At 39.5% G+C, this 26,302-nt stretch overlaps 2 protein-coding genes and 1 long non-coding RNA gene across 3 annotated transcripts; 2 read left to right on the forward strand and 1 right to left on the reverse strand.

Moving 5' to 3' along the window:
* Positions 1–481: 481 nt before the first annotated feature.
* LOC103148070 (succinate receptor 1) lies at positions 482–3,771 on the forward strand. Its single transcript, XM_007566689.2, has 3 exons — positions 482–813; positions 2,115–2,190; positions 2,365–3,771. Exons 1-3 carry the CDS (start codon positions 809–811, stop codon positions 3,310–3,312), a joined length of 1,029 nt encoding a protein of 342 aa, XP_007566751.1. The 5' UTR covers positions 482–808; the 3' UTR covers positions 3,313–3,771.
* A 3,597-nt stretch (positions 3,772–7,368) lies between these two features.
* LOC103148071 (arylacetamide deacetylase-like) lies at positions 7,369–19,561 on the reverse strand. The gene is made up of 5 exons (XM_007566690.2): positions 18,535–19,561; positions 17,225–17,453; positions 16,904–16,973; positions 14,452–14,623; positions 7,369–9,562 (listed from the first exon to the last, which is right to left on the reverse strand). The coding sequence occupies exons 1-5, from the start codon at positions 18,673–18,675 to the stop codon at positions 8,936–8,938; spliced, it is 1,239 nt and encodes a 412-aa protein (XP_007566752.1). The 5' UTR covers positions 18,676–19,561; the 3' UTR covers positions 7,369–8,935.
* Positions 11,079–11,841, forward strand: LOC107837985 (uncharacterized). Its single transcript, XR_001664039.1, has 2 exons — positions 11,079–11,475; positions 11,805–11,841. It is a non-coding gene; the product is annotated as an uncharacterized LOC107837985 (long non-coding RNA).
* Positions 19,562–26,302: the final 6,741 nt, after the last annotated feature.

Genomic DNA, 26,302 nt, shown 5'->3' on the forward strand with positions numbered 1-26,302 from the left:
CGTTTGAGAGAGTTTTGAGGTGAACTAGGGTTTTAAGTTCAGATAGGGACTTGGTAAGAAATTAGGGTTCAAAAGTGGAGTTAGGATTATGAGGAGCTGGGTGTCATCCACGAGACAGTGGAAACTGATGTTCAATTTACTAGAAAATGTTACCAAGGGGTGTCACATCCCTGGTTGTTTGGACTCCTTGCTTTTGTTGTTTTTCTTGTATCAGTTTTGTTTTACTTATTTCTCCTCATCCCAGTTTATTCCCTCAATTAGTTCAGCAAGTTTGAATTTTTTCGCTGTTCATATGACCTTCTCGTTCTTGTTCATCCCTTCTGTTAGTTTAGATTCTTACTTTAGGTGTTTAATTTATCTTGTTAGTGTTTGGGCTTCCCTCTGGTGTCGTTCTTGTTTCAGACGGCCTGCCATTCACTCCCCCTTCCCCAGCTGCTACTTGTTTACCTCATCAAGCCTGACTCACTCCCTTCCCAGCTGCAGTCAGTTTCTCTAATTAGTTCCTTTGTCATGCTCGCTCCCTGCTCTGTGTATCCACCTCTCCACCAGATCGTTCTGTTACGCTGCTTCTCTCCGTTGACTTCCCTCCCTCCGTCTGAACTGAACTGGTTGCCTGTTGAGTTCAGTTTTGCAAATTCATAAAGGAAGTATTTCCCCTCAGCTCTCTGCACTTGGGTCCTCCTTTAAACCTGAATCATGATAAGGGGGAGCATGTAAGTGATGATGAAGAAGAGGGGCTCCCAGTATTGAGCCTTGGGGAACATCAGGGGTGACGGTGGAAGGTTGACATCTGAACAACTTGAGTTGGATGAAGTGAGTACGGCCTTAAAAATATGATTTGAACCAGGTTTATTGGGGTGCTAGTGATACTAACAGAGGGGAACAATGTGAGAAACCATGTCAAAGGCCACACTTAATCAAGGAAGACGAGAATGGAGAGTAAAATGGGGTCTGCTGCCGTCAGTTTCCGTCACTTCAATATCATCAGGCAATGGTTTGCCACCCAAACAGGAACAGGAAGACTGTACTGTAATTTCTGCAGCACTACATGAACAGTCTTCCATAAGGAGATTGTCCTGTTTCCATTTCTTCTGTTTTGTCCTTTTGTCTGTTTCGTTTTGTCTTTTTCTTTCTGTATCACAATGGCACAGACTGTCAACCAATTACAGTTAAAGTGTAAAAGTGAATCTTGTTCAGTCTCTCGGCACTGATGATCTTCCACCGTTACAATTTACAAAATCTACCATCAAAACATCAGTCATAGTCACAGAACATCCCTCTACATTACACTGCTGCATTGACATGACAAATCAATTTCACTTATTCGACTTGTCATTCTGAGGCAATGACATGTTCAGAGAGACTGACTTTTGCAAGTTTATCTGTGGTGTTTTGCTCTTTGCACAAGAAATGCACTTACTGTATTGAAAATGTCGAGGACTATTCAAGAAACGCAACTTAGGAAAACCTGCGAGCGCTGATAAACTTAGCCGTGGTGTCAGATAAAATCAGACTTGCAGATCAGCAAAGGTTTGAGCAGCAACTCTTTTAGAAGCTCGGTGAAGGCGGCCACAGAGGGAAGTGCGATTAACTCACACAGAAGTTCTGTTTGGTGGGGGATTAAATTAAGATTATCTGTAGATGAACATATTCGCATCTGAAGATCGCATACTTAAATCTAATACTTGCTGTAACTTGATTCTGCGTATTACTTTTCCAAATAACCATGTTGGGTTTCTGTGAACTTAAATCAGAATAATTCATATTTTATCTTTAACAAAGTAAAATAGAAAGCCTGTAGTCAAGCGAATAACATTACATTTCCACAAACATGTCACTGTTGGTTCAATTTATGTAATCCTGTACTATAAATTACAGTTCCTTTCCAGATGATCTGTGGAAGTTGCAATGGGAGACCAGACGAGAGCAACACCATTCTAGTTAAATACGGGAAAGATGTAAAGCAACAACTTTGCTTGTGGAATCTTTATACGCTTTAAATGCAAACTAATCACAATATCTTATATGTTCATCACCATAAAGTTAATGGCCCTCTTAGTCAGACGCCCTGCCCCGCTGTATGAAAGGCAGTATTTTCTGTTTACTCTCTGCAGTGTACAAATAGTGGCGGCACCAGCTACTTGTCTCACTCCATTTCACGCCGACGGAAACGGCAGGAGCCACACAATGGTAAGTCTGATCATCACACATAAAAAAATACGCTTGTTTAAACAAGAATTATGTGACCCTCAATGACCTTTCGTAGCCCAAAGATTTTCCTTTAATCACCGCTTACCCTTTTTGCTTCCTTTCTTCCGTCTGATTCTTCCTCACAATTGTTTCTTTTCCCTTTTGCCGCGGCAGGTGATGAACTCCACACACCTAAACGAAGTGCTGGAGAGATACTACTTGTCGCCGCTCTACGCACTGGAGTTTTGCGTCGGCTTCCCCCTCAACCTCGTCGTCGTGCTCGGCTACATAGTTTGCTTGCAGGAGTGGCAGAGCTGCAACATTTACATCTTCAGCCTGGCCATCTCTGACCTCGTCTTCCTCTGCACTCTGCCACACCTCTCCTACCTGTACGCAAACGAGCAAGCCGTCACCGTCCCAGCTCTTTGCGTCATAAACCGCTACGTCCTGCACGTCAACCTTTACTCCTCCATTCTCTTCATGGTCTGGATCAGCATGGATCGCTTCCTGCTCATAAAGTACCCGATGCGAAACCACCGCCTGCTGAGGCCGAGAGCGGCGCTGGTCGTCACGGGCCTGACCTGGCTGGTCGTAAACGTGGAAGTCTGTCCGTTGATAGCCCTGCTTATGCAGGACCTGCAGAAAAAGAACTGGAGCAGCTGCGAGGATTTCGCCAGCCTTAAAGGAGATATTAACCCACTGAGCTACAGCTTGGGGTTAACGGTAACCGGCTACATTCTCCCTCTGCTCGCACTTTGTGTCTTTTCCCGGCAAATTTCCCACCTCCTCCAAATGCAGGAGCGAGCCGTACAGCACAGGACGTCCTACAAGAGGCCTCTCAGAGTTGTCGCTTCGGCCACGGTCATGTTCCTCATCCTCTACACCCCGTACCACGTTCTTAGAAACGTCAGAATCGCATCTCAGCAGCTTTGGGCCCATGTTGACAGTTCTTCCCTGGATTACATCAAAGCCATGTACGTCTTGACCCGACCGCTGGCGTTTTTGCACAGCGTCATTAACCCGGTCTTCTACTTTCTCATGGGAGACAAGTTCAGAGAGCTTCTGATGTCCAAAATCCGAAATGTGAGGAGCAAAATCAAGCTGAGGCAAGAGTCAGCCTGACCGTGTTTACCACAGGAGTCTTGAATCGTCGCATGCAAACAAACCACAGTGTTGTAAACACACGATTCTCGAGAAATCAGACTCTTACCACTTATTTCTAAAATGCAAATTATGTGGCTGCCAACATTTTTGCTAAGGGAAAAAAGCATGATGATTTTCATACTTTGTTTGCATGTTTAGAGTCTAACGTGTTTAATGTTACTTATGTCTGGTGGCCTGTGACACGGAATAACCCTTTATTTTTGTATATAGATAAAGCAGGCATGGTGATTTCCAAGAGAACTTGTACATTTGTATATAACATATGCATTTTCAAATTATTATTTTATAGCTAAAACACAACTGCAGGGTGTTGTCCTTTGTTTGTAAACATTGGATTTGTGGGGAAAAAAATAAAGGGTTTTTCATTTTTAAGATAAAATATAATATTTTTATCACCACACAGTTAAAAGAAGATGTGTTATAAAACCGTTACCACTGACACTTGTTGAATCAAGAGGACTTAATTGTCAAATCGCTAGGGTGACACAATATCTAAAAATGCAATACACCAGATAAGTATGATAAGTACTAAGTAATATAATGCGTAATGATATTACCAGAGAAGTTGAGTCAAGACTAAACATGTATTCATTCATTTATTTTGGGTTTTTTGTTAAGTTTGTTACTACTTTTATCCAACAAATCATCTTGTCAAGATAGCTGATATTTGTAATGGACATAAGCAGAAGTGTGTAGAATATTTAAAAACTCTACTCAAGAAAAAGTAAGAAGCAACCCAAGAAACACAGACGTATCGGCGGTAATGGCGTTAAAAAAGAAAAAAACAAACAAAAAAAAGCTTTAGAAAAAGTAATAAAAGGTCATTTTTAGATCAAAACTGATATTTTTTGGCTGTGTATAAAATGTGTGGCAGAAATCAAGCAGCTCATATCACTCTGATGAATCCATTCCCCTCCTGACCTGTGGTGATGGCAACGTGGTGTGTTGTTGAGGCTTTTCTTTCGCTGTAACGTGGAAACTGGTTGCATGAAGAAAACCTGCTGCCAGTAGCCGACAGCAATCCTACAAGCACAACCAGGTCAAAAATGGAAGCATAATCATGTTTTCAAAATAGTCAAAGACTGACATCCAGTGGAAATGGTGGCTGCTGCTGCAGCACATGTTGCTAAACCAAGGTACCCTCCTCAGCTAACATCCATTGAGAAGCAGGGTGTGTTTTTTTTGTTTTTTTTCTGTGCTCCTGTGTAGGGAAGAACTTATTGATTGCTACTTTTTATTCAGATGAAGCATTTGTTTGGTTTAGTGATCTCAATTTCTTTTTTTGTTCTGAATTTACTCCAGTTTGAGGTGTGAAGGTGTTTGGTGTGACACTTAACCCACATCACTTTATTCGGCTCATTTATTTTTGCTACATCCTGTCTTTTCATTTTTCGCAGAAGACTATTTGCTGCGTTCGCTCGTCTCCTAGACGCTATCTGGGGTTGTAGGACACAGGCACATACAGAACTATTCACGTCTTGAAAAGCTGACTTTATAAATTCCAACTAAAGAGTCGGACCCCTTTGCAGCACTGGGCAGGCTTTGCAGCTTTGAGCTGAACAAACAAGACTGATTCAAATGCTGAAACACAAGAGATCATTTTAAGGTAACACTTTGCCTCTATCATGAGGAAGACAGTAGCATGAGGATGTGTAGTTTCATTAGTTACCGTCCTCAAATGTTGCCATGATATTTATCTTGTGTAGACGCCGGTCAGGTCACCACAGGGCTGTTTCACTAAACCGGGATTTTCCCAGATATCCTAGCTGAATTAAGCCTCCACTCGGTTTCACAAAAGCAGCCGGACATAAGTTACCATGGCGATTTATCCTGTGCAGCTTGCCTGCTCCAGGCCAGACCAGACTAAGAGCCAGGATTAATCCTGGTGCGTTATCTGTTCGGTCAGCGGCCACGCCAATCAGAAAATTGGTGTGGCCAATTGTTTACTTTGTTTACTTTGCTGTTTGTTTCCCCCCTTTTTTTTATTTTATAAAATGCCACTTATTCACAGTGGAATTCAGTCAAATACTATTGCTCTACAATCATGATGGCAATCTATAAAATGATCAGCTTTACAGTTGTCTATGTGGGCATTCTTAATGTCTGTGTTTCTGAAGTTTGACAGAAAGGCTCCCACATGTGATGAGGGGAATAGAGAAATCACTCATAACCTGCAAAATGGGTTGTAATCAAGTTTAGCCATATAAGTTGTAGCACACCAGATGGGATTTGGATACAGAGCATCAGCAATCAGGTGCAATGATGGCACAAAAACACCCTGGTTTCTCATAGAAATAGACCCAGCTTAAGAATAAGACAATGTGCGTACAAATATGTTTTTATACACCACATCCTGGAGCAGTAGACTGTTGACATCTGGGTCAGAAAGTGTGTCAAGGTGTTTAAGGGGTAGATTTATTGGGTATATTTTTAAAAACAAACACACGCACACACACGTATGCTTGGGCATGAACTCAACTTTACTGTAAACTTCTTCCGGTCCAATAAGGTCGACCGCCACGTGAATTTCGTATGCCTGAGTCAGTCTGTAGAGGACTGACTTTAATGTAAGATTGGATGACTACTGCCAGACTTTTACATACACAGGAATGACTGACATTTGGGACTTTCAGTGACGCATTTGAACCCTTGAATAAATAAAAAAAAACATGCAATTTCAGTAGAAGAAACATAAGTTTTCAATAAAACTTGGTTAACAGTCATGTGGTCCCCTTCAGTTGTCATGAAAATTGTGAATAATTTCTTTCAACATAACTTGAAAGAAATTTGACTTTGTAATTTGATGCCTTGAAATTGCCCGCTGTCTCCTTAAGTGGCTCCTAGTCTTTATTCTTATTGTTAATGTTTTTCTCAGTGCAACAAGTGCTAAATTTCAACTTAAAGTCAGATTAAATACTATGTGCCCTGTCATGCCATTTGCTTTCCATGTCGATATTAAAACCAAATCATTTTCCACTACTGGTGAAGTAAAAAAAACAAATCAATGTGAGCTATGGAAGCTATTGTTTTGTCACACCACTGAGCTTTTGACCTTTGGTGATTGCTAGAGGGCTAAATGTATTATTATAAAGATGATACATAGCTTTAACAAAATGAACAGGACTTTATGCTTTGATTTTATTAGGACAAGTCATACCATGATCCATCATTGCATTTAGATAGGAATCTCAAATGGAACCAACAACCCGAAAAAAAGAAGAAAAAAAAAAAGCAAATAGAAAATGTCTGATCTGACGTTTTTGGAGCACATGATGAAAAGCACAAGAGTTGCATTATGAGCGATCAGAAAGGATAAACTAACGGAAAAATATCTGAGGACAAATAGGAAATATACGTGTACTTTGCTTTATCTTCAGCTATGTTACCTTGTGAAGCCAGTTGTTTTATAGATAGCAAGAAATCCAAGCAAACTGAATCTGGAGTAATGTTAACATTCATTACTTCCCACTTAATCTCCATTCAGGCTTTGAAGTATTCTGTTGGACTTGATGAGGTCATGTTTTCTCCATCGGTTTAATTTGCGCTTACAGAATTCTGCATGAACATACGCTTACAAATTTCTTAAAAGAATTATGCAAAATCCCTAAGAGGTTACTTCATTTGCAACCGTTCCCTTGCAATGCCTCTTATAAAATGGTTATTAGTCCAACATTGGCGTTTGAATTCAGAAACAGAGGAAGAGTCATGAGGCGCTTTTCAAAAGCACGAACACAACAAACATCCCTTTATGTTTCATGGGAATAAATCCAGGTTAAGATGAAAAAATGGGTGTATAAGTGTGTACGTCTTTGTACTCTGCACCCTGGAGCAGTCAGAGTCTTTCATTGAATAACAGTTTATATCCCTGAACTTTCTATTTAATATATGTCTGTAAAAGGCGTAAAGTAACATCACATGTTCTATCTGTTCCTACTGTTCAAGTACAGCATGCTTTCTTAATGAAACAGGTGGTTACACAAGACAAAAAAAAAACAAAAACAGTTTTTTAAGCAGTGAAAGCTTAAGTGATTTTATTGTCATTTTACATTAAACTTGCACGAGGCTCACAAATTTTCCAACTGCAAAAACAAAACGTAAAACTCATTTTTACATCCGAGAACGTAAAAGTGTTGACGCAAAAACACGACGCCCGGCATATGTGGAAAGTTACATTATTAGTAGCAGAAGGTAGATAGTATTGACATTTTGTCATTAACAACGTTAATAAAAATATAATTCTCAAGCTGACACTTGTTCATTCATTTCATATATTAAATTAAATAACTGAAACAGTGCTGAAATACAAATGAGTTATATTCAGTGCTTGCAATGACTGGGCTTTAGTCAACAAAAACGTCCTTTCTGAGTAACGTTAATATGAAAACCATATATGGTAATAAATATATTACAACATTAAAATCTTCTGCCTGAAACTTGAGTCCTAAGCTACAGCTTCACTTTCTGTCAACTTCTTTCAACAGATCTGGGTTTTGTGTAAAAACTTAAAAGTCTTTTTAGAATGGGGTGAGCAGAGTCACATATGGCCTAATGTAAATGTTGATGCTACATATTATGAGTTCTTCTTTTTAAATTGGGGCGCTCTCTAAAGATTAAGGCTTCATGATCAATCTTTACCACATTCCTTCATTACGTCGATCCCTCTTTTTGCCCCATCGTTGCACCAATCTCAGCTTTTCTCAAACAATGTTTAGATTTATTTTTTTTATTTATTTTTTAATAATAGTCAGATGGAATATGGAACGTCAACATTCACTGACCTTATATTGCAAGAGAACCAAAACATTTGACATTGGTTACTTGCAGGAAGTGACAATTAAAATTTGAGGGTTTGTCAAATTAATCTTTCTTTTGTTGTTCTTGTCCACTCCGCCGCCAAAAAAACTTTTCAACGTAATTAAATTTTACCAATCTTTGGGATCAGAAACTGAAATAAGTCAACGAGTTACAAGTAGTTGAACTCATTTACGCATACTTATGTCTTTGGAATGCAGTACATACTGTGATAAATGTTAACTTTGGCCAAAAAAGCATCTGGAAAAATCCTCTCCTGCTCGCAAAGACTTGTAATGAATTCTTCAAATCTCTGCAGGGACAGTTTTACTTCCAGAGGTATGCATTACTGACTATTAAGACTAATATTGATACAATAAATACGAGGTCTGATGGAAGATCATGTGGTGGGAAGCAATAAAAAGGAGCTCTGTTCAGAGTAAAATAAAAAAAATAACCTGTCCATCAAACTAATATGATAGCCACAGTTTTATTTTACATAAGCACTACGTTTGCAGCTAGCGCAATGATATAATGATACAGGTGTCAGATTGCTCTTGTCCCCTTAAAATTAAAAAACATGTTCACTACCGTTTCAAAATCAGGCAAAATCCATTAGAAGAAAACAGATGAAATTAGCATATTTAAACAAAAACAGCGTGACCAAAGAAGTACACCACCAAAAGTTAAAAACGACATGGAAAAAAAGATTCAACTAAACATTAGTGCATTGTGTGGAAAACTGGAATACCCACTTATACAGTCAAAAGTTTTTTGTTTTTTGTTGTTTTTACAAATTATCCTTGAGCCATTTAACGTAGTTGTCTGTCATGCGACGTGCAATGAGAAAGTCAGTCGGCCACACGGTAAACATCAGCGCTCCGTGGAATCCCGTGTCGTAGTGCTGATGCGTCACCTCAACGCCAGCCGCCCGGAGCCGTGTGGCGTACATGATCCCGTCATCTCTGAGGACGTCGTACTCGCACGTCAGAATGTACGCCTTGGGCAGAGAGTGCAGGTCCGCGTCCGGGACCAGCAAGGGCGACGCTCTGGGGTCGGCGAACGACTGGGACGGCCCGTCCGTCCCGGCCGCCTCCCCTTCGGTTCCCTGCGCAACGGCCGGAGCGCTGTAGTTGTACTCTTTGTGGTAAGCCTCCGGCAGAAAGGCGCTCCAGTTGACGAACTTCAGCAACCTGGACGACTCGGGGCTGTTGTGCGAGTTGGCCATCATGGCTCTGAAGAGGGCTTTGTTGCTCGTAAAATACTCGCTCCAGAAGCGCACCATGAGCGTGCGTGGCAGAATCGGCATGTCTTTGTTCTGCTGATACGAAGGCGTCTTGAGGTCCAACGCCTGCAGCACGGGGTAAAGGAGAGCCTGAGCCCTCAGCTTGATCTGCTGCCCAGACTCTTTCTGCAGCTGTGGAGCAGACATAAGTAAATCAGACTATGTCGGTAAAAGGATGGGGCATTACTCAGTGATGAAAACAACAGGTTTCTGAAGAAGCCCCTATATGTGATACTCACAGCTCATAAAAAAAGAGACAAAAAAAAAACATTTATCTTTTACTGCCATGGTAGTGATGTACAAGTTAAGGACATTTCAACAATATCGATATTTCTGGGCTCGACTGTATATAACATGAGCATCAGTCCTTACACTGATGCACAGAAAGTTAATTTTGGTGTTAAGTAATCTGTTTTTATTTTTAAAGTATCTCTGTTTCTGAATACCATCATAACTGACGGTTGCGCCTCTCTTAAATGCTCCATTAATCCCAGCATGGTCAAATGGTTAACTTCAGACTTTGTCCTTCCTTTGTCTGAAGCAATGAAGACGCACAACAAGTTAAGAGCATGAAATTTAAAAACATCTATAATTTTTCTTCCACTTTGACAATGACTTTCTTTGGTTATCTTTGCTAAATTTTCAGTTTTGTAGCTATTGGGTTGTCTGTAAATTAACTCAGTTATTTGTATAGTGCTTTTCAAGTCGTACAACTTGGAGTTCAGTGCTTTGCCTGTGGGCACATCAACACGTGACAGGAGGGAACTGCAGTCAACCCTGCAACCTTTTCCTTCTCTAGTGTTGACGCAAAAACACGACGCCCGGCATATGTGGAAAAGACTCTACTTACTGAGCCACAGCTGCGTTTGCCTGATTTTCTGTCGTTTTGCTTGACTATCCCACAAAGCAGTCGGTACAAATATTGTTTTCTATTCAGTTTGATTTCTGGAGAAGACGTGTGCTGATTCGTCATCCCCCGGCTCGGTGAAACAAGCTTTTAAATGACAAAATGGATCAGCTACTAGCTACTCGCCGCCCCAAACATCTCAACGTCCAGGTAAAAATGAATACTTATTTGCGAGTGCACCAGTCTACAAAGCACCAATCAATACTCCTCTCAGTCATTGAAAGATTTTTCCCAAGAATGTCTTCAGCCTGGAAGACAAACGTATAAGAAGTAAACGGATGTGCAGACAAAACTGTTCTTTGTAGGAGCATCATGTTGTCCGAGGATGCTACAAAGACACAGCTGTAGATCTCTCACTGTGATACTGAGCCGGATAACAGAACTGTACAAAAGTCACGAGTCCCTTCTCATTTCTTTGTTTTGCTTTACATGAGCCCCTCTTTCTTAGTCTTAAAAGAAAAAAGCTTGGGGATTTTTTTTCCTTAAGGTTTTCTAAAGCTGCAGCTCAGTTTCCTTGTTCATTCTGTATCTTTTTCATAATGAGTCTTTTTACTTAAGACATTCACCTTTGACCTAGAAAACAAATCTTGTCTACATGATTAATAAATAAATACATAAAAATGCACGTTTGGCAACAAATCAGGTAATATGCGCTAATAACGCAACAATTTGGTCATTACAAAAGTAACAGACCAATCATGTAGTTATTTGTTAATAATGTAATTCAGTTTTTTGGCCCAATAACAATAATTTGCGAGATGACACTGAGCAAACAGAAGAAGGTCACATGACCTCTGACCTCAACCTGTGTTCCGGCACATTCCACTAAGAGATCCAAACAGCTAGGGTCACAAAACCAAGTTATGAACAGATTCACCAAATCTAAGAAAATGCTCCCTAATGTTATTAAGCTATTACAAGCAAACCTGCTGCGATGCAAGCTGTACTTTTCTTTTTGCCTTTGCTAGGAAGAATAATTGTGCTGCGTCCTCCTCTATGCTTTTGTTCCGTCAGCTGCGTGGGAACAAGCTTGTTATCAGCAAACAAACCAATATAGACCCTTCACACCGCTGGAATTAGGAGACAGCTGTTCTCGCCAACGAAGACTTTTAAGGTTGACCCATAAGTCCTAGACGGAGTGACGACGATCCAGCTAAATTTGCAGTACTGTAATTCTGCCACACTTTGTGCTCTCTGAAAAATTCCAACGGTTTCTTAAAGGAGATACGTTGCGCTTTCCAGCCAATATCGGGTTACTACGGTAATTTTACTCCCTGCCACAGCAGGGAGTGAAATTAATCTGAGGGGCATTCTGGTATGTTGGGGAAATAATTAGCTAGATATTTAAAGTTCCAGCTGTTATGGGCAAAATGGGCAAATATATTTAGTCACAGGACATTTAAAGAACTGCGTACAATTAAAATAAGCAAAAAAAAAAGAAAAAACATCCAGGCAGAGATTTTAAAGTCGAGTACGACTACCAAACTGCACAGAACTGCCAAAACAAAAATATTTTGTTCCTAAGAAATACACTCCTAATTATGTGTTCTTCAAATAAAATATTATTTCAGCTTCCAAGTAATGATGACGTATCATCGTCATTACTTTATTGGCTTTGTTACATTTAAGATGACCAACAGCATTACTTCATCGGCAGGTATTAAGTTATTGGCCACTATTGTGCAACAGGATTAGCATTTGTTTCACTTGCTTTATCCAAGTCATCAATGTTGGATTCTCAGCACCTCCCTCCCTCTTTATCTTCATAAATGAGTAACTGGTGATGCACTACATTGAGCCTAAAACATACAGGCGTCATCTACGTAACCTCTCAGCTCTGCAGGTCATTTCCTACACACAATGCTTTGGATCTCAGAGAATGCTTGAAAGGACGGCTCACTTCACCTTCACTTACAAACGCACGCGTCGTTGCATCACGACTCCGTTTGAAATCGTGTTCTTAGCCAAGGTTATGCGACGCACACTTTCAAACGAAGACGGTGCTCGTCGTGCGGCGTTTGCGATTTGTTGTAACTTTACTAAAGCCCAAGGAAATGACTTGAGAATTCACCCAAACCTCAACCCAGATCACTATTACAAAATTAAATTCCAAGGAGATTATCTGCCAAACTGCCTGCATGCACAAGGATTATTCTTGAGCCGCGGTTCTGTCTGTTCATGTGCCTGTTGTACATTGCGGAGCCTAAAGTTTTCTCCTGAGCCTTCTGTGTGATGAACTCTCTCTAATGGAAATAAACATTCGCATGTCCTCTTTTCATTAACCAAATGCTATTAAGTTAAAGCAAATTTTCAGTTTTTTTATTATTATTATTATGTAATTATCTTTTATGAAACAAGATTGCTTTGTCCCATATCAGGTAAAAATGGCTTAATTGCTTATCAAATTGCCCATGTGTGCCTCAAAACCATAAAAGCTGCTTCTCCCTATCATGAGAACATTGTTTGTTTTGTGCAATGAGGTATTGTCCACTTCTATTTTCAATCAGCAGAACATGCAGCACTGCCCCAACCAGCAAAAGTTGGATTACTGCTGAGAGGCTGTCGGCATCGGCTGCTTGATACAAGCTCTTTTAGACTGGTGTAAAGTTTGGAAAATTCACTTTTACTAATTCCCCAACTTAAAAATAGAACTTTTTTAAAAAATATTAAATATTAACACTGTGAAATGTCTTGGAAATGTTTCAGACTATGAATGTTAATGCTGTCTTTTATTTAGAGAAATTTTGTCGAGTTTGACAAAAAAAATAGGGTAAAACAGCCGCAGTCCTGACGCAGTTATTACATAAGGCTAAGGCAGTGTTTCTCAAGCCTTTTCAGGCCGAGGACCACTCACCCCGTTTAACAAACACGCAAGGAATAGCTTGAAATGCAACATCTTAATATGTACAACCTGAAATGAAAACATTAGTGTCTTAACTCACTATCGAGTAGTTTACAGATTCTGGAAGTATGGATTGTAAGCTTTCCATTGATATAAAACACATGGAAATAAAAGCAAAAGTTCAGTACTACAAGTGTTGTGTGCACTCAGCGTTTTAGGGCTATTTTGTAATTCAGAAGAACAATAAAAGAAAATCTAGACTTGAGTTGCGTTGGCAAAAATCAATCAGATAGCCCAACATAAATATTTTTATTTTAGGTGTTAAGATGCAGTTAGTCAGTGTGGGGTGCAGCTCTTTTCACCACTGGCTTATCGCATTCATCACAGCCTTACATATTCATGCCTGTGGCTCGCTATGTATCGTAGCAGTGTTGAAAAGCAAAGGTTATGCAACTCACCCTGAGAAACTTTCCACCGGTATCTTCGGGCTTTTTAGTGACCTGGTCTGAAGCCATTTATCCATTATTATTTTCTTAAACACAATCCTTTGGTAAGCTAACTGTAGTGTCACACTTTGAGTTCAAGTCACGGCAAATACTTTTACATGCAGTACCTCTTCCTTTGAGCTTCTTAAATTGTTTAGATCAAATTTTGAATCTTCAATTCACCGTCATAAGAATTGTGTTTGTATAAGTGTTTGTAGATTGATCATCTAAATGAGTAATGCTTGTTGTGTGTTTCTTATTTGTTCATTTAAACTCATGTGGGTTGATTATAATAGAGTTAGTTTGTGGCAATGCTTGTGATTAGCTGTCATTGGTAGAGCTAATAATCATTATTACCAGTACAGATTATTTGTCTTGATTAGAAATAAAAAGTCATTTTTAATAATATACTGAAATTTTCTTTTGCATCCATTTAATGTAATACAGGAAATCCTGACTCCTCCTTCAAGTGATTATTTGATAGATTATCTAACTGTCTTGTGACCATTAATTCGACTGATTTGTCACATCAATTTCATTTTTGAAGCATCTTAAAACAACTACAAAAATTTCTTGACCAGTCAAGGTCATACCAAACTGTATTCTGGCATTAAACATTGTTCAGAAGTATATTCATTTCTTTACCGACATTCCAAAAATTCGATGAGTGACATTTAGCTATGGAAAATTCTACAAATTTCTGCTAAATCCACCTTTTCTTGTGCCCTCAAATGAAATGAGAAACCAAATCTAAGCCTACTCTGAGTCTTAAAAACAGACTCTGTACCTGCTGAGAGACTGCCGCTGCAAGGTTCCCTCCAGCACTATCCCCTGACACAGCAACACGCCCCGGGTCCACAGAGTACTGGGCTAGCACCCCCTTCTGGAGGAAGTATTTGACCACACGGTGCACGTCCTCATACGGGACGGGGAAATGGTGAGCAGGGGCGAGGCGGTACCTGAAACGGATAAGAGTTCACAGATTATTCCTGCAGTAAAAACAAAGGCTTTGGAGGTCAGGCTCACAGACAAAACTTTAATCCTGGAAACATAAATATGATCAAATTTCAGAGTTAAATATGACAAAGACAAGCAAATAAGTCACTGTACAAAAGAGTTTTCTTTTTTTTTCACATTGTGGTCAAAGTTGTTGTTTTAAATGAGTGGTATATTAAATGGAAAAGTAAAACTAGAATGAGCTTGTTTGTATAACTGTCCAGTAATGGAGGTAAACAGAAGTTGTAGATGGATATGTGAAGAAAGTCTTCAGAACATGCTGTAAGTACTCTCTGAAGGTCAGAGCACAGATCTAACCACTTAACAATTCTGTTATAAAGCTACAATACTCTATTTTAGTACTTATAATGTCACAAACAATAATTCATCAATAGAATATCTCTGAATTTTTGAAGTGATATTCTGTTAAAAAGATATAACCTGCTAATATTTTAGGTAAGGCATATATTTCTCTTTGTTTGATGAAAAATCCAATGAGTTTGGTTCCTTGAGCTGATGCCAAGAAGGGAGAAGACCAAAAACAAACGCACCTCTTACTTTCATATGTCTTCTGTGTCAATGACACGCTAATGGAAACATCACGGTGATGTTAAGTTTCAGAAAGTAATGTTTACAAGCAAAGATGACGATACTTTTAAGATTGGAGTTAATTTAAGATTGTAAAAGTCTGCTTCAGTCTAACTTTTGTGTTTGCTATTCTAAAGAAAATAATATGCATTTCCCCTTAATGATGACGCTACTTTACCCATTACTGTTACTACTGATGGAATCGTACTTGAGAAAATTTTAACTTTAATTTCCTCACTAAAAGCATTTGTTTAATTATTGTAAAATATATTGTAACATCTAAGAATACGAGCAAATGACAATAAAAAGTCTATTATGGAGATGAGATGAAGACAACAAATACACTGAGGAAATCTCAAATTTTCAAAGAAATCCACATAACTAGCACAGCAGCTATATTACGCAAAAAAAAAGTTGTATTTTTTGTTTAGGAGACAAAACCCCCAAAAGTTTCTGTTTGCCATATTTTTAGGGACACAACTAACAATTATTTTTTGGTAATTAATTATTCTGTGGATAATTCTGACGAGGGATCGATTAATTGGATAAAATAAACCTGGAACATTCTGCTGATTTCTCATTTAACCACCTAAGTCATTTTTATACATCATTAAAAATATATTAAATGTTAAAATGAACAATTCAATTCCCTTTCTTAAATAAGAAAGAACAATAACACCATTACTTTAGTGAACGCTTGATCATTAGTATAAAGGATCCATCAGCAGCTAAAACATATTTCACACATCAACATGTGAGAAGATCAGCCGTTTCTGCTGGACTGAACATTAAATACAGTGTAGAGTTAATCTGTTGACTGTGTTTTGGATTAACAGATTAATAATTGGAAAGCAAAAGGTGCTTGACATGAGATTTGTTTTGTTTTTACAGAATTTTAAAAGGGTTAAGGTAAAAAAAAAAAACGATGCCACTTGTGGAGTTATGGGTAAAATGTATTTACAAGTCAAGGTTTTGTCTTGAATGCAACTGTCATGAAGTGGGTTTGAGGTGGTGAGGAGAGACGCAGGCTGAACCCAGGTAGTAGTGAAAATTGAGATTTAATGAAGGAAGCTCAACACAGTCCAGGATGACAGGCAGCATGGCTGTATGCTATGTTGGAGCAGCTAATGGCACTGAAGACTGAATAGGAGAGCTAAGCTTAACCAGGACTATCCAGTTCAACTGGCCAGCACACGACAGAAAACAGACATTAGACGACAGTAGACGAGGACCCAACAAGAGACAAAGACAACAGGTGGGCTTAAATACACAGGGAGGGTAATCAGGTAACTAGACACACCTGGGAAGCAATCAACAGGGAAGACAGGACAGGAACAGGACTAAACACAGAAAACCTCAAAAATAACTACACAGAAAACACAGAACATAACTGCAACATGTATTTGTTGTGCATTTTGGCTTCATTACTGCTGAGTTTTTTCATCAAAATGGCATTTTTAATCAACACTAAATTCCCTATATATTCTCCTCTTTTAATACCTAAAGCAAGTCAGTGAAAAAAAAAATGAGATAAGAGTCAAAGAAATACTTAAAAAAAAAAGTAGCTTAATAAGAGCTCCATTTATAATTTTTATATTGAGGTTTTCTGGATTTTTTTGGGTTTACATTCCCTAAAACTACAGCAAAACACTTACTCTACAGAGAGGACGACAGCATCGAGTTCAGTGACGATCTTTCTTGCCAGCAGATCGTATGGACTCATGCCTGCACAGAAAGACAACCCAAAGTCAGACAAGCCTTCATAGATGAATGGATTTCTTTAACTGTACACTAACTCACATGAATGAAAAGTGATTCTGTCCTACAAAATATAAAGTTATTCATTCAACAGACTGAGCATGCAACATAAAGTTATTGTTATGTTCATGGACAGTGTGGCTCGTTGCCCAGGACACTATATCAGGGGGCTGCACAAAGACTTCATCTCTGCGAATATGCAACAAAACCCAACCTACGGGAGCTTCCCAGACACCATCCTCCCCCGTGCAGATAAATGACGGCTCTCCTCAGGCCGGCGTCTCCGCCCTGGCGCTTCGGTTGGTAAAGCACCACCTCCACGCCGTCAAACTTTTCTTCTGTCACTTTGACGTGCTCGTCAGACACCGGTACGATCTTCTCCAGTAGAGTAATGACGTACATCACATCCATGTAGTCCTTCAGACCCGCTGACTCACAAAGGTCTGCCTGGAAAAGGGAAACAGACAATGAGAGACGAAAAGAACCGTCGTCACGTCCCGGCCGTAAAATGAAGAAAGTTTAAGCTCACAGCTTCATTGCTTGGGACATGAATCTGGCAGATAGGGAACGAAATAGTCACATGAATGCAGTTGTGTGTAATGTCAACTGTTGCTGAAGATCTCTTAGGAGAAATCACAACCAAGAGGAAGTCAAAAGTAAAAGATAACTCGAGCCTGAAGCAACAACACTGGGGCATTCTTCTTGTTTCAAAGGCTCAAAACAGATCTCTGTCTGTCAAAATACAAATGGGTTCATTTTTACTGTGAAATCAAATAAAGATGTTGGCAGCTTCACATAAACTATATGACACTAAAGGGATCACAACCTGCAGTCAGCCTCGCATAAATTAAAGGGAGTACTTCATGTACTTCATTTGTCCCTGCCTGCAAATGATTTATAAATTAATAAATAATAAGTGAACGATGCGATCTTAAGTGTGGTTATGTATGGCTCATCGCTTCAACACACATCTTCACTGTCATCTATGTTAAATTACAGATATGCACATGTTGCTTTATAAAGATGTTTCTAATATAGATATCTAAAGAAAAAGTTGTCTGATGTTTCAGTGTTACATGCTAAAAAAATGTGGAAATAAAAATAATACTTTTGTTGCGTTTGTGAATTATTCGATGTTATAACCACGTGCTCAGACGTAACTGCAAACTATGAAAAGTCCAGTTTGCTACTACTGTGTGAGGCATTATAAACCACAGGTGTCTAGCCCTCATAAATGGAGGAGAGTTTCCATAATAGGATCTATTATTAGACCAGGTGAGGACTATACAACACATGGATTAGCATCTGACATAATCTGGTGTAACCAGTATGAGTATCTACATCAGCAAAAAATAATAATAGAAAAAAAAAAAGTTTAACCTGCTTTAAAAGAAGAAACAATAATGAATACCAAAACATAAAGCAAGTGGAAAAATAGTTGCAAAGCCTTAGTGATAAAAGCTTTGTCAATAAAGTAACCTAAAAAAAATAATCAGGAACTAAAAGAAGAGGAAAAGTTTTCTCTTACCAGGTGACTGAGAGTTCTGAAAAAGGAATTGGTCAGCATGAGTTTCCATCTCTCCTCTATCCTGTCAGGAATTGGCTCGTAAACATAATAAGCTGTGAAAGAGCAGAAAGCGACGAATAAAATGATGCTTCCAAGCCTCATCTTACAGCGTGCGTCCGCCGGCCACTGAGTGCGAGCTGCAAACACGGACGGACTGTTTGGTTGCACTTGTTAAGGAGTCACTCCGGCGCGCGGAAGAGCGTACGCGCCCCCACCAAAAAAAAAAAAAAAAAAAAAAAAAAAAAAAAAAAAAAAGAAAGAAAAAGAAAAAAATCTATTTCGGATCCAGACGAGTTAAATGTTACAGCGTGTGGTTGGTGTCATTTGGTTCTTCTCGGCCTGCATATTCGGAGCTTTTCTTCGCTGACGGCGCGCGTTCCGCAGAGCATGTCTGTCTCGTGCAGCGGCGGAATTAATTGAGGTGTCAGTGGCGCGGAGAGGGCGCGCACGTTGTGCGCTCACGAGGCAGCACCGTCCCACCTTGCCCGTAAGGCAATTCCTCAGGTGCTCTCTAATCGTTTGTGGATTAGAGAGGAAGAGCAACGGAGCTCTGTGCCAAAACGAAGAGGCTACGCAGATATGAAAGCTTTTGAAACAACAGAACTCCATGCAGTGAGCTCTTCGGACCCGCTCTCTGAAATATCTAAAATGTCATTAACATCCGACTTGTTTCTTGCGTTCTCCTCGCCGGTTTCAGCTGCCCTTCGGATTCTCCGCGGTTCCGTTCCGTCTAATTTCTAAGAGAAGCTCTCGGTTATCCCCATCTTCTAACCGAGCAGCTATCGCTAAATGAATGTCCGGATAAGTGTAGGTGGCTGAGGCAGCCCAAGCTAATTATACGATTGGTGTTAGATTTCCCCCAGCAGGTCTGACAGTCAAAAGAAACATGACTCTGAAAATGGTGCTGGAAGAGCAGCCAAGAGCTGCAGGACTCTGACACAGAAGAGTAAACGCAAGCAGGAGTTTCCCTCAAGGTAAATAATTGTACTTTTAGTGACGGCTTGTTCTGTTCTTGGTTCAGGGATGTACAAAGCTCAAGGTCATGTCCTGAATCCCATGGCTGAAGGAAGAAAAATAAATTAACAAACAAGTGTGTAGGAGTCTACAATCCAAAAGTGAATAGCAACTCATATTGTATTAATACCCAGTAAAGTCCTGACCATTCTAAATGCAATAAATCCAGTAATGCAATAAAGCTATTGAGGCAACGACTTAATAACATTTAGACATAAGTATAATGTTGGCTTGCTTTTACTTTATTAGCGTAGCGCAAACAGAAACCCTTTGAAAATGGAAAAAAAAGGGAATTCGTACACAGAATACTACACTGTATGAAATATTTTCCTCCTAGCTGACTTCATGACCAAAGTGAAAACTGTATTCTGCGAATTAACGACAATTCAATAAAAAAAATAAAAAAAAACACATTTAACCTAAAATAAGAGATGCTGTATAAAATCACCCCCTTCAAGTCAGTGGTGTAAAAAATTGTTTGTCTTCTTCCTGATTTCTCCCTTTTTTTTTTTTATTTACATGTTTGTCACATTTCACAGTTTCAGAACATCGAATCAGTTTAAAGATAAGTCAAAGACAACATAAGTAAACACAAAATGCAGGTTTTTAAATGAAGGAGAGAGGAAAAATCCTAACCTACATGACCCAGTGTAAAAGAAATAAATAAATAAATCAAGCATTTGAAATAACTTGCAATGAGTTTTTATTGGTGCAATGGAGGAATTCTGGCCAAGGCATCTTTGCAGAATTGTTGCAATTCAACCACAATTAAAGGTTTTCAAGAATGAATGCATCACAACAAGTCTGCCAGGGCCTGAAGCGGCAAGACGGCCCCAAACCATAACACTACCACCATATTTTACTGTAAGTGTGATGTTTTTCATTTCACCAGCCTTCTTTTCGTCTTCCCGATTGAACTGCAAAGAATAACAAGGCTTTCTCTGTTGCAAAATTGGTAACAATTTGTGATCCAATTTTGTGGTTAAAACTGCAATAGGGTTTTTACCCCAGCAGAACAAATCAAACATTTGACGGGAATAAATAACCCCCCCAAAAATAACAATGTCAGTTTAAACAAGAGGAAGTAGTGTAGCGCTTTGATTGTGAGCGATCTTCCTCGCTTTATTAGATAAATAACTTACGCCATGTAAAGCTTTGAAGATGAAATATTTTGGGGACTAATTTAATGGAGAAGGGACGCGAGTCGGTTTAAACCGGATGCTGTTCGGTCAGTCAGGTTTTTCTGCATGCTTCAAACCAGAAGAGCTGCGTGCCCGCACGTGACTCGAGGCTAACCTCTGTGTAGTGACCTTATAAAACTTTTTTTTTTTTTTCTCTCTCTCCTCCGTCAAGTCGAAAGTCGTAATTGGCTGGTGGGTTTTCCGGATCCGGCGAGTGCCTCCTTCCACCAGCCATCAAACCGCGTTATTGAGACGTACGCTGCCAGATGCAGTTCGTTACAGAGTGTAAAACGCTCTGGGAGGTTGATCACTGCTGAGCAGCAGAATACCAAATCACCTTCTATGAATGCATAATTACACTTCAGACGCACAGGGATTCCTCCCTGGATTTCCCTCCTTTCATTTCCACTCCGAGATATGGATTTCTCTCTGCTTCTGAGGGAAACCACCTTATGAATGTTTCATGGCTCTCGGTCCGCTCTTGACAACTAGTTAGTGGTGGGAGCTGGTCTCAGAGCATGAGTGGGTGGGAATGTTGACTTCGTCTACGTAGGGACCCGCTGTGCTGCTGCTGCTGCTGCTGCTGCACCTCGTGGCAGCACAACACCTTGCTGTGTGTCCGGATAACTCACAGGACCAAAACAAGTAAGGATGAACGTGTGTTCCTGTGGTATCGGTGTTTAATACAGTATAGAGTACATGATTGCAGACAGGAGACAGGTAATGCCTTTTTTTTTCTTTTCTTTTTTTCTTTTTGTAATGCACATTCTTGAGATCTGATAAAGCACGTCAAATTCTTCTAATTAGGGAACTCAGTTCATACCCCCTCTCTCCCCCGACACACACACACACACACACACACACACACACACACACACACACACACACACACACACACTAATGATGAGCGTGAGCTGCAAACCTTTTCACATTTTAATTTGCAGAACCCCTGCTGGAGCAAAGTTAGCTGCATAGTGTGAGGCATCTGAAGGCAACGCATTCCTATTCAGGCTGAGATGAGCCAAAAAAGAAAAAAAAAATGAAAAGTCCACTTTTTGGCATAGTGATCACGCAATTGATTTTGATATGCACCGTTTCATAACTCTCGGGGTGAAAAAGTCAGAGAAAGTACACACTTGTACCAAGGAACTGTTCCGTCAGCTAAACAACATGCTAATCTTTCATAAAGTGTTTCAGTTCTGTTGATTCCAATAACTAAAACCACCAAGCAGGCCAAATGCAGATGCACTGCAGGTATTTTCTCTTGGTTCAAACACATCTAATCAAAGTGCTTGGTGTATATTTCACTATGTTGTGACAGTAAATGGATGATGAAAAAAAAAATAAATAAATCTAGCTCCTTCACCTCATCATCCAATCTGCAAAAAATGCACTGCTCCTAGTCAAAAACAACCAATCAGTGCCAAGAGAAAGGTCTTAGCGCTGTCAGTCATGCTTGTGTATGCGCTGCTCAATGTGCCAGTGGTGGAGAAACAACTTACCCGGATAAACAGGAGAACTGTTTATCCGCCATCATCATCTAGCCTGAGCATTTATGACAGGCTCTACTGTTAGGCAGGAGCTCCTGCAATACTTTTACGACGTAGTGACAGGTTTCAGACATATGTACACTCCAAGTACATATTTGTGTACTTCAAAAACACATTTTCAGTTGGGACAACATATAATTGGGCTGGACAGACTGGGAGGATATTTGAGGAGGCTGATTTTCAGTACATTTACAGAAATAAGTTGAGATGCAATATTGAACAAATTCAATTATTTTATCTTAAAGCCTATTAACATAAATTGGCTAGTGATATTTTGCGTAAGTAAAATTACAAACATATTATTTAATAAAGGATGAGAGCTCCATGTGACATTAAACTTAACTCAAAACCAGAAAGTGCACATCTGAGACCTGGTTCTTTGCCTCTTACATTAGGAACTTGATGATTTCACTGAGTCCCAGAAGAGGGTTGAAAATGTTCCCTGTGTGATTTAAACTAAATTGAAAATGAATTGAACTATACTATTTGTTTACATTGTCCTTTGTATAAGATTTTCAGGAATGAATTCTTTGGTGATGTCCTTGATGTTTACCCAGACTTGTTTTTGTTGTTTTTTTACGTAGGCGATGAAGATAAACTACAGTATTTATTGAAGCAAATTGTGTTTTAGGGATCTCAGTGTGTTTCCAAATTTTTGTATTATGTTTGTCTGTGTGGACACATTTTATGGCGTTTGGCAAAAAAGGAAATAAAATATTTATGTAAAAAGACAAAAAAAAACAGATTTTTTTTAATTAAAGTTACTGCAGCTTTAAGTCTGGACTTTGTCTAAACCCTTTCAGAATCTTTTGTGTCTTTTGGGGTTTTCAGACATGAACTTGCTGGTGTTCCTGCTGCGTAACCTAAGAACAACTTGGGTTATGCAGAAGGATTGGATTATGCAGAAGAACTGACAGGCAGATGTTCTCCTTAAGTCGTTTCTGCAGGAAAAGAAGAATTTATGGTTCCATCCATTATAGCGAACGGTTCAGGCCTTGAAGCTGACAACAGCCTGAAACCATCACCCTAGACACCATGGTGTTTAACTGTGTAAGGACTTAAATGCCTTAACGTGTATTTTTTTCTTTTGTTTTTGTTCATCTGTTCTTGAATGTTGTGGTTATAATTAGAACAATATTCTAATCACAGCATATTGAGCTTCTTTTGAGATCCTTTACCTTACTTTGTGCCGTCAGACAGGTTATATTTACTGAAAGTTACACCTTATTCTACAGATCTGGAAGCAATCAGAACTTGGTGTAGCTAGTGAAATCAAACTGAGCTTTACAAAAATAAAAATAGACGCAGTTCATTTACAGTTTATCAAGGAGGTAGATACTTTTTATACAAGACCAAGTTGCCTTAGATTTTTTTTCCCAGTTTTAAAAAAATAAAGCATCGTTTAATGTGCTTGCTGAAGTTATCTTTGATTAAAGAGAACGTTTGATTAAACCTAATGCCAGCTCTAAAACAGATGAGCGAACGTCAGAGAACAAGAAAACCATTGACGTTAGGTTAAAATATGTTTGCTAAGAAAGAAAACTGAGGAACGAGGGCTTTTCTCTGTCATGTAGAACAGACTGGGGTAGTCTGGAGAACGGCCCATCGGTCTGACTCTTGTGAAACACTTTATGAGATTCTGTTTGGATGTCCACAACAAATTGTTCTCTGGGCGAAAGAGCAAGGAGACCATCCATCTTGTAATCATTACAAGGAGCCAGCAGGGGACTGAACTTTGTGTGGAAAACTGTGGGAGAGCACTGGGAAACTTTGAAACATGTTAAGGAATCATTAAGGCAGCCCCACAATAAACAACTTTTGGGGAAAACAGATGTTGCCTTCCAGAAAGCACATTGCATTTTGCGAAATGAAAACATTGCATTGTCAAAAGACTGATCACATTCGGCATGCATTACATCAGCTTGAGGGACCTGGCAAGAACAAGATGCCAACTAAAGATTTGAGATCGAGTCTGGTTTGAGCAGCACACGGGTATGCAGTGTCAGAAAAAAATCCAAAATTTCTCATTTCAGTGGATGAGCAAAGTATATAAAATGTGTTCTCTTAATGTTTCCTTACGTTTGTTGCATATATGATAATACACTATATAGAGATCAAATATAATGTACATTACACTGTCAGAAAAGTGCAAAAAAGCATAAAGGATCTCAATTTCAAATGTATGAATAACTGAATAGGATATATTCTAATATATAATGGACCTTGGATAATGTGAAGTGGTTAGACTTTGAAAAGCATTTTTTTTCTTAAGTCCACCAAACTGTTGTGATGGTGATGATGAAGGTTGTCCTGCATGGGGAAGCTAGCTGGCTCAACAAACCCATCTTCTAATGTTGTTGCTACTCGGAAAATCAAATCTCAACATTTCAGTCCACCCTTTTCAAATTCAGCGAATATGTTGTCAGGTTTTCCGGAAAACCTTTGAGTTGGTTTTGAATACTGCTCAGAATATATCTAACAAGCAGTTTGACTGAACTTAAAGCAAAGTCTGTTTTTCAAGATGCGTGTTTGTCGTATTTTTGACCATCTTTGTGAGTTAAAAGGTTGTTGCTTTCAGAAATATTAAATCTTCTTTAATAACTATTCAAATATTTGAATATGGTCAGCCTGATGGTAACCCGTCTTAACATCTTCGTAAAATCCCAGCTGATCTGTGAAGGCTGTTAAATTGCAAAATGTGATATTGTCCCATAACTCAAGCATCAGAAAAAAAAAAAAAAAAGAAATAGCTGAGGTGATGAATGGATGCGGCAAGTATTTTCACCCAGTAATGAACAACAAACTCTTTTTGCATGTCATGTCTTTCACGTCTCACAGTAAAATTTAGCTGCGATTCATTTTTGTACGGTCTCATCTAGTGGCAGCTGACAATAAATCTGTTAGATTTCTCGATTGTACAAGTAAACTAGTAAAAAGTCCTGAGTGTGGCTTGGGAAACTGAGATAAAAGAATTGTATAAATTCAATTGCACTAAACGAACCTTTATCTGGAATAACAGCTTTTTTGATGATCTAAACCAGTGGTGTCCAAAGTGGGTCCTCGAGGGCCGGCATCCTGCATGTGTTAGTTCTCTCCCTGGTGGTAGAAACAACCTTCTCAGCTTGTTAGTGCTCTCGTTAGACATGTAATGGGCCATCATTTGATGCAGGAGTGTTAAACCAGGGACAAAACTAAAACATGCAAGGAATACTTGTGTGCTTAAAGAAGATTGCCTAGAGCCAAAGTTTTTAGGACCTTCATGGCCTCGTACCAGACACCAAAAAGCCATAAAGATCATGGAACCACCTCTCAACACACTACACGACTGACCTTAAATGCATCATGGGAATGGTTTGTATTTTGGACTGGTTCGTTTTTAACCTCACAGAAGACACACATTCACTCAAAGCAACTCCGAGCACACGGAGGAGGAGGAGGAGGAGGAGGAGCGTGGCATCCAGAACAAGATGAGGCCTTCACAAAAGCCAAACTGCTGATAACAGATGCCCCTATTCTGACCTTTTGTGATGTCAGCGTGCCTACAACAGTGAGCGCTGACGTCAGCGGTTATGGATTGGGATGTGTTTCACTTCAAGACCACGGCAGGCGGCTAAGAGGGGTTGCGTGCTGCTCTCATACCCCGGCAGAGGCAGGAACAAGATAAGCACAGATTGAAAAGCAGTCTGCAGTCTGGGCATGTGAAATGTTCTCAGAGTACCTGTGTGGCCTGGACAGCCATTCAGACTGACCAAGAGCCATTCATTGGTTACACTTTTTAACCTCCATGACATTGATGCCGTTCCTCTCCACTGCCAATGACTGCTCCTTAGGATGACAGCATTCAAAGCAAAAGTAGAGGACGTCCCAGACAAACAGCTTGTTGTGGCAGATAGACTTTCAAAGACACACTTTTGCACTTGACATTTCAGCAGATTTTAAAGCTGCATTATGCCACTTTCATAAAATAAATCATCCTTTTATGTA

The sequence above is a fragment of the Poecilia formosa genome, unplaced genomic scaffold (genome assembly GCF_000485575.1).
Source record: "Poecilia formosa unplaced genomic scaffold, Poecilia_formosa-5.1.2 Scaffold197, whole genome shotgun sequence".
In the NCBI taxonomy this organism is placed as follows: Eukaryota; Metazoa; Chordata; class Actinopteri; order Cyprinodontiformes; family Poeciliidae; genus Poecilia; species Poecilia formosa.

What these genes read in the sequence shown, in the direction of transcription:
- LOC103148070 (XM_007566689.2), top strand. An exon ending in ACGGCAGGAGCCACACAATG is followed by an intron (nt 2,191 to 2,364) that starts GTAAGTCTGATC and finishes TTGCCGCGGCAG; the next exon opens with GTGATGAACTCCACACACCT.
- LOC103148071 (XM_007566690.2), bottom strand. Translation starts at nt 18,675, where the DNA reads ATGAGGCTTGGAAGCATCATTTTATTCGTCGCTTTCTGCTCTTTCACA. An exon ending in TCAGAACTCTCAGTCACCTG is followed by an intron (nt 17,454 to 18,534) that starts GTAAGAGAAAAC and finishes TCCCTTTTCCAG; the next exon opens with GCAGACCTTTGTGAGTCAGC. An exon ending in CAGCGGCAGTCTCTCAGCAG is followed by an intron (nt 9,563 to 14,451) that starts GTACAGAGTCTG and finishes TCTGCTCCACAG; the next exon opens with CTGCAGAAAGAGTCTGGGCA.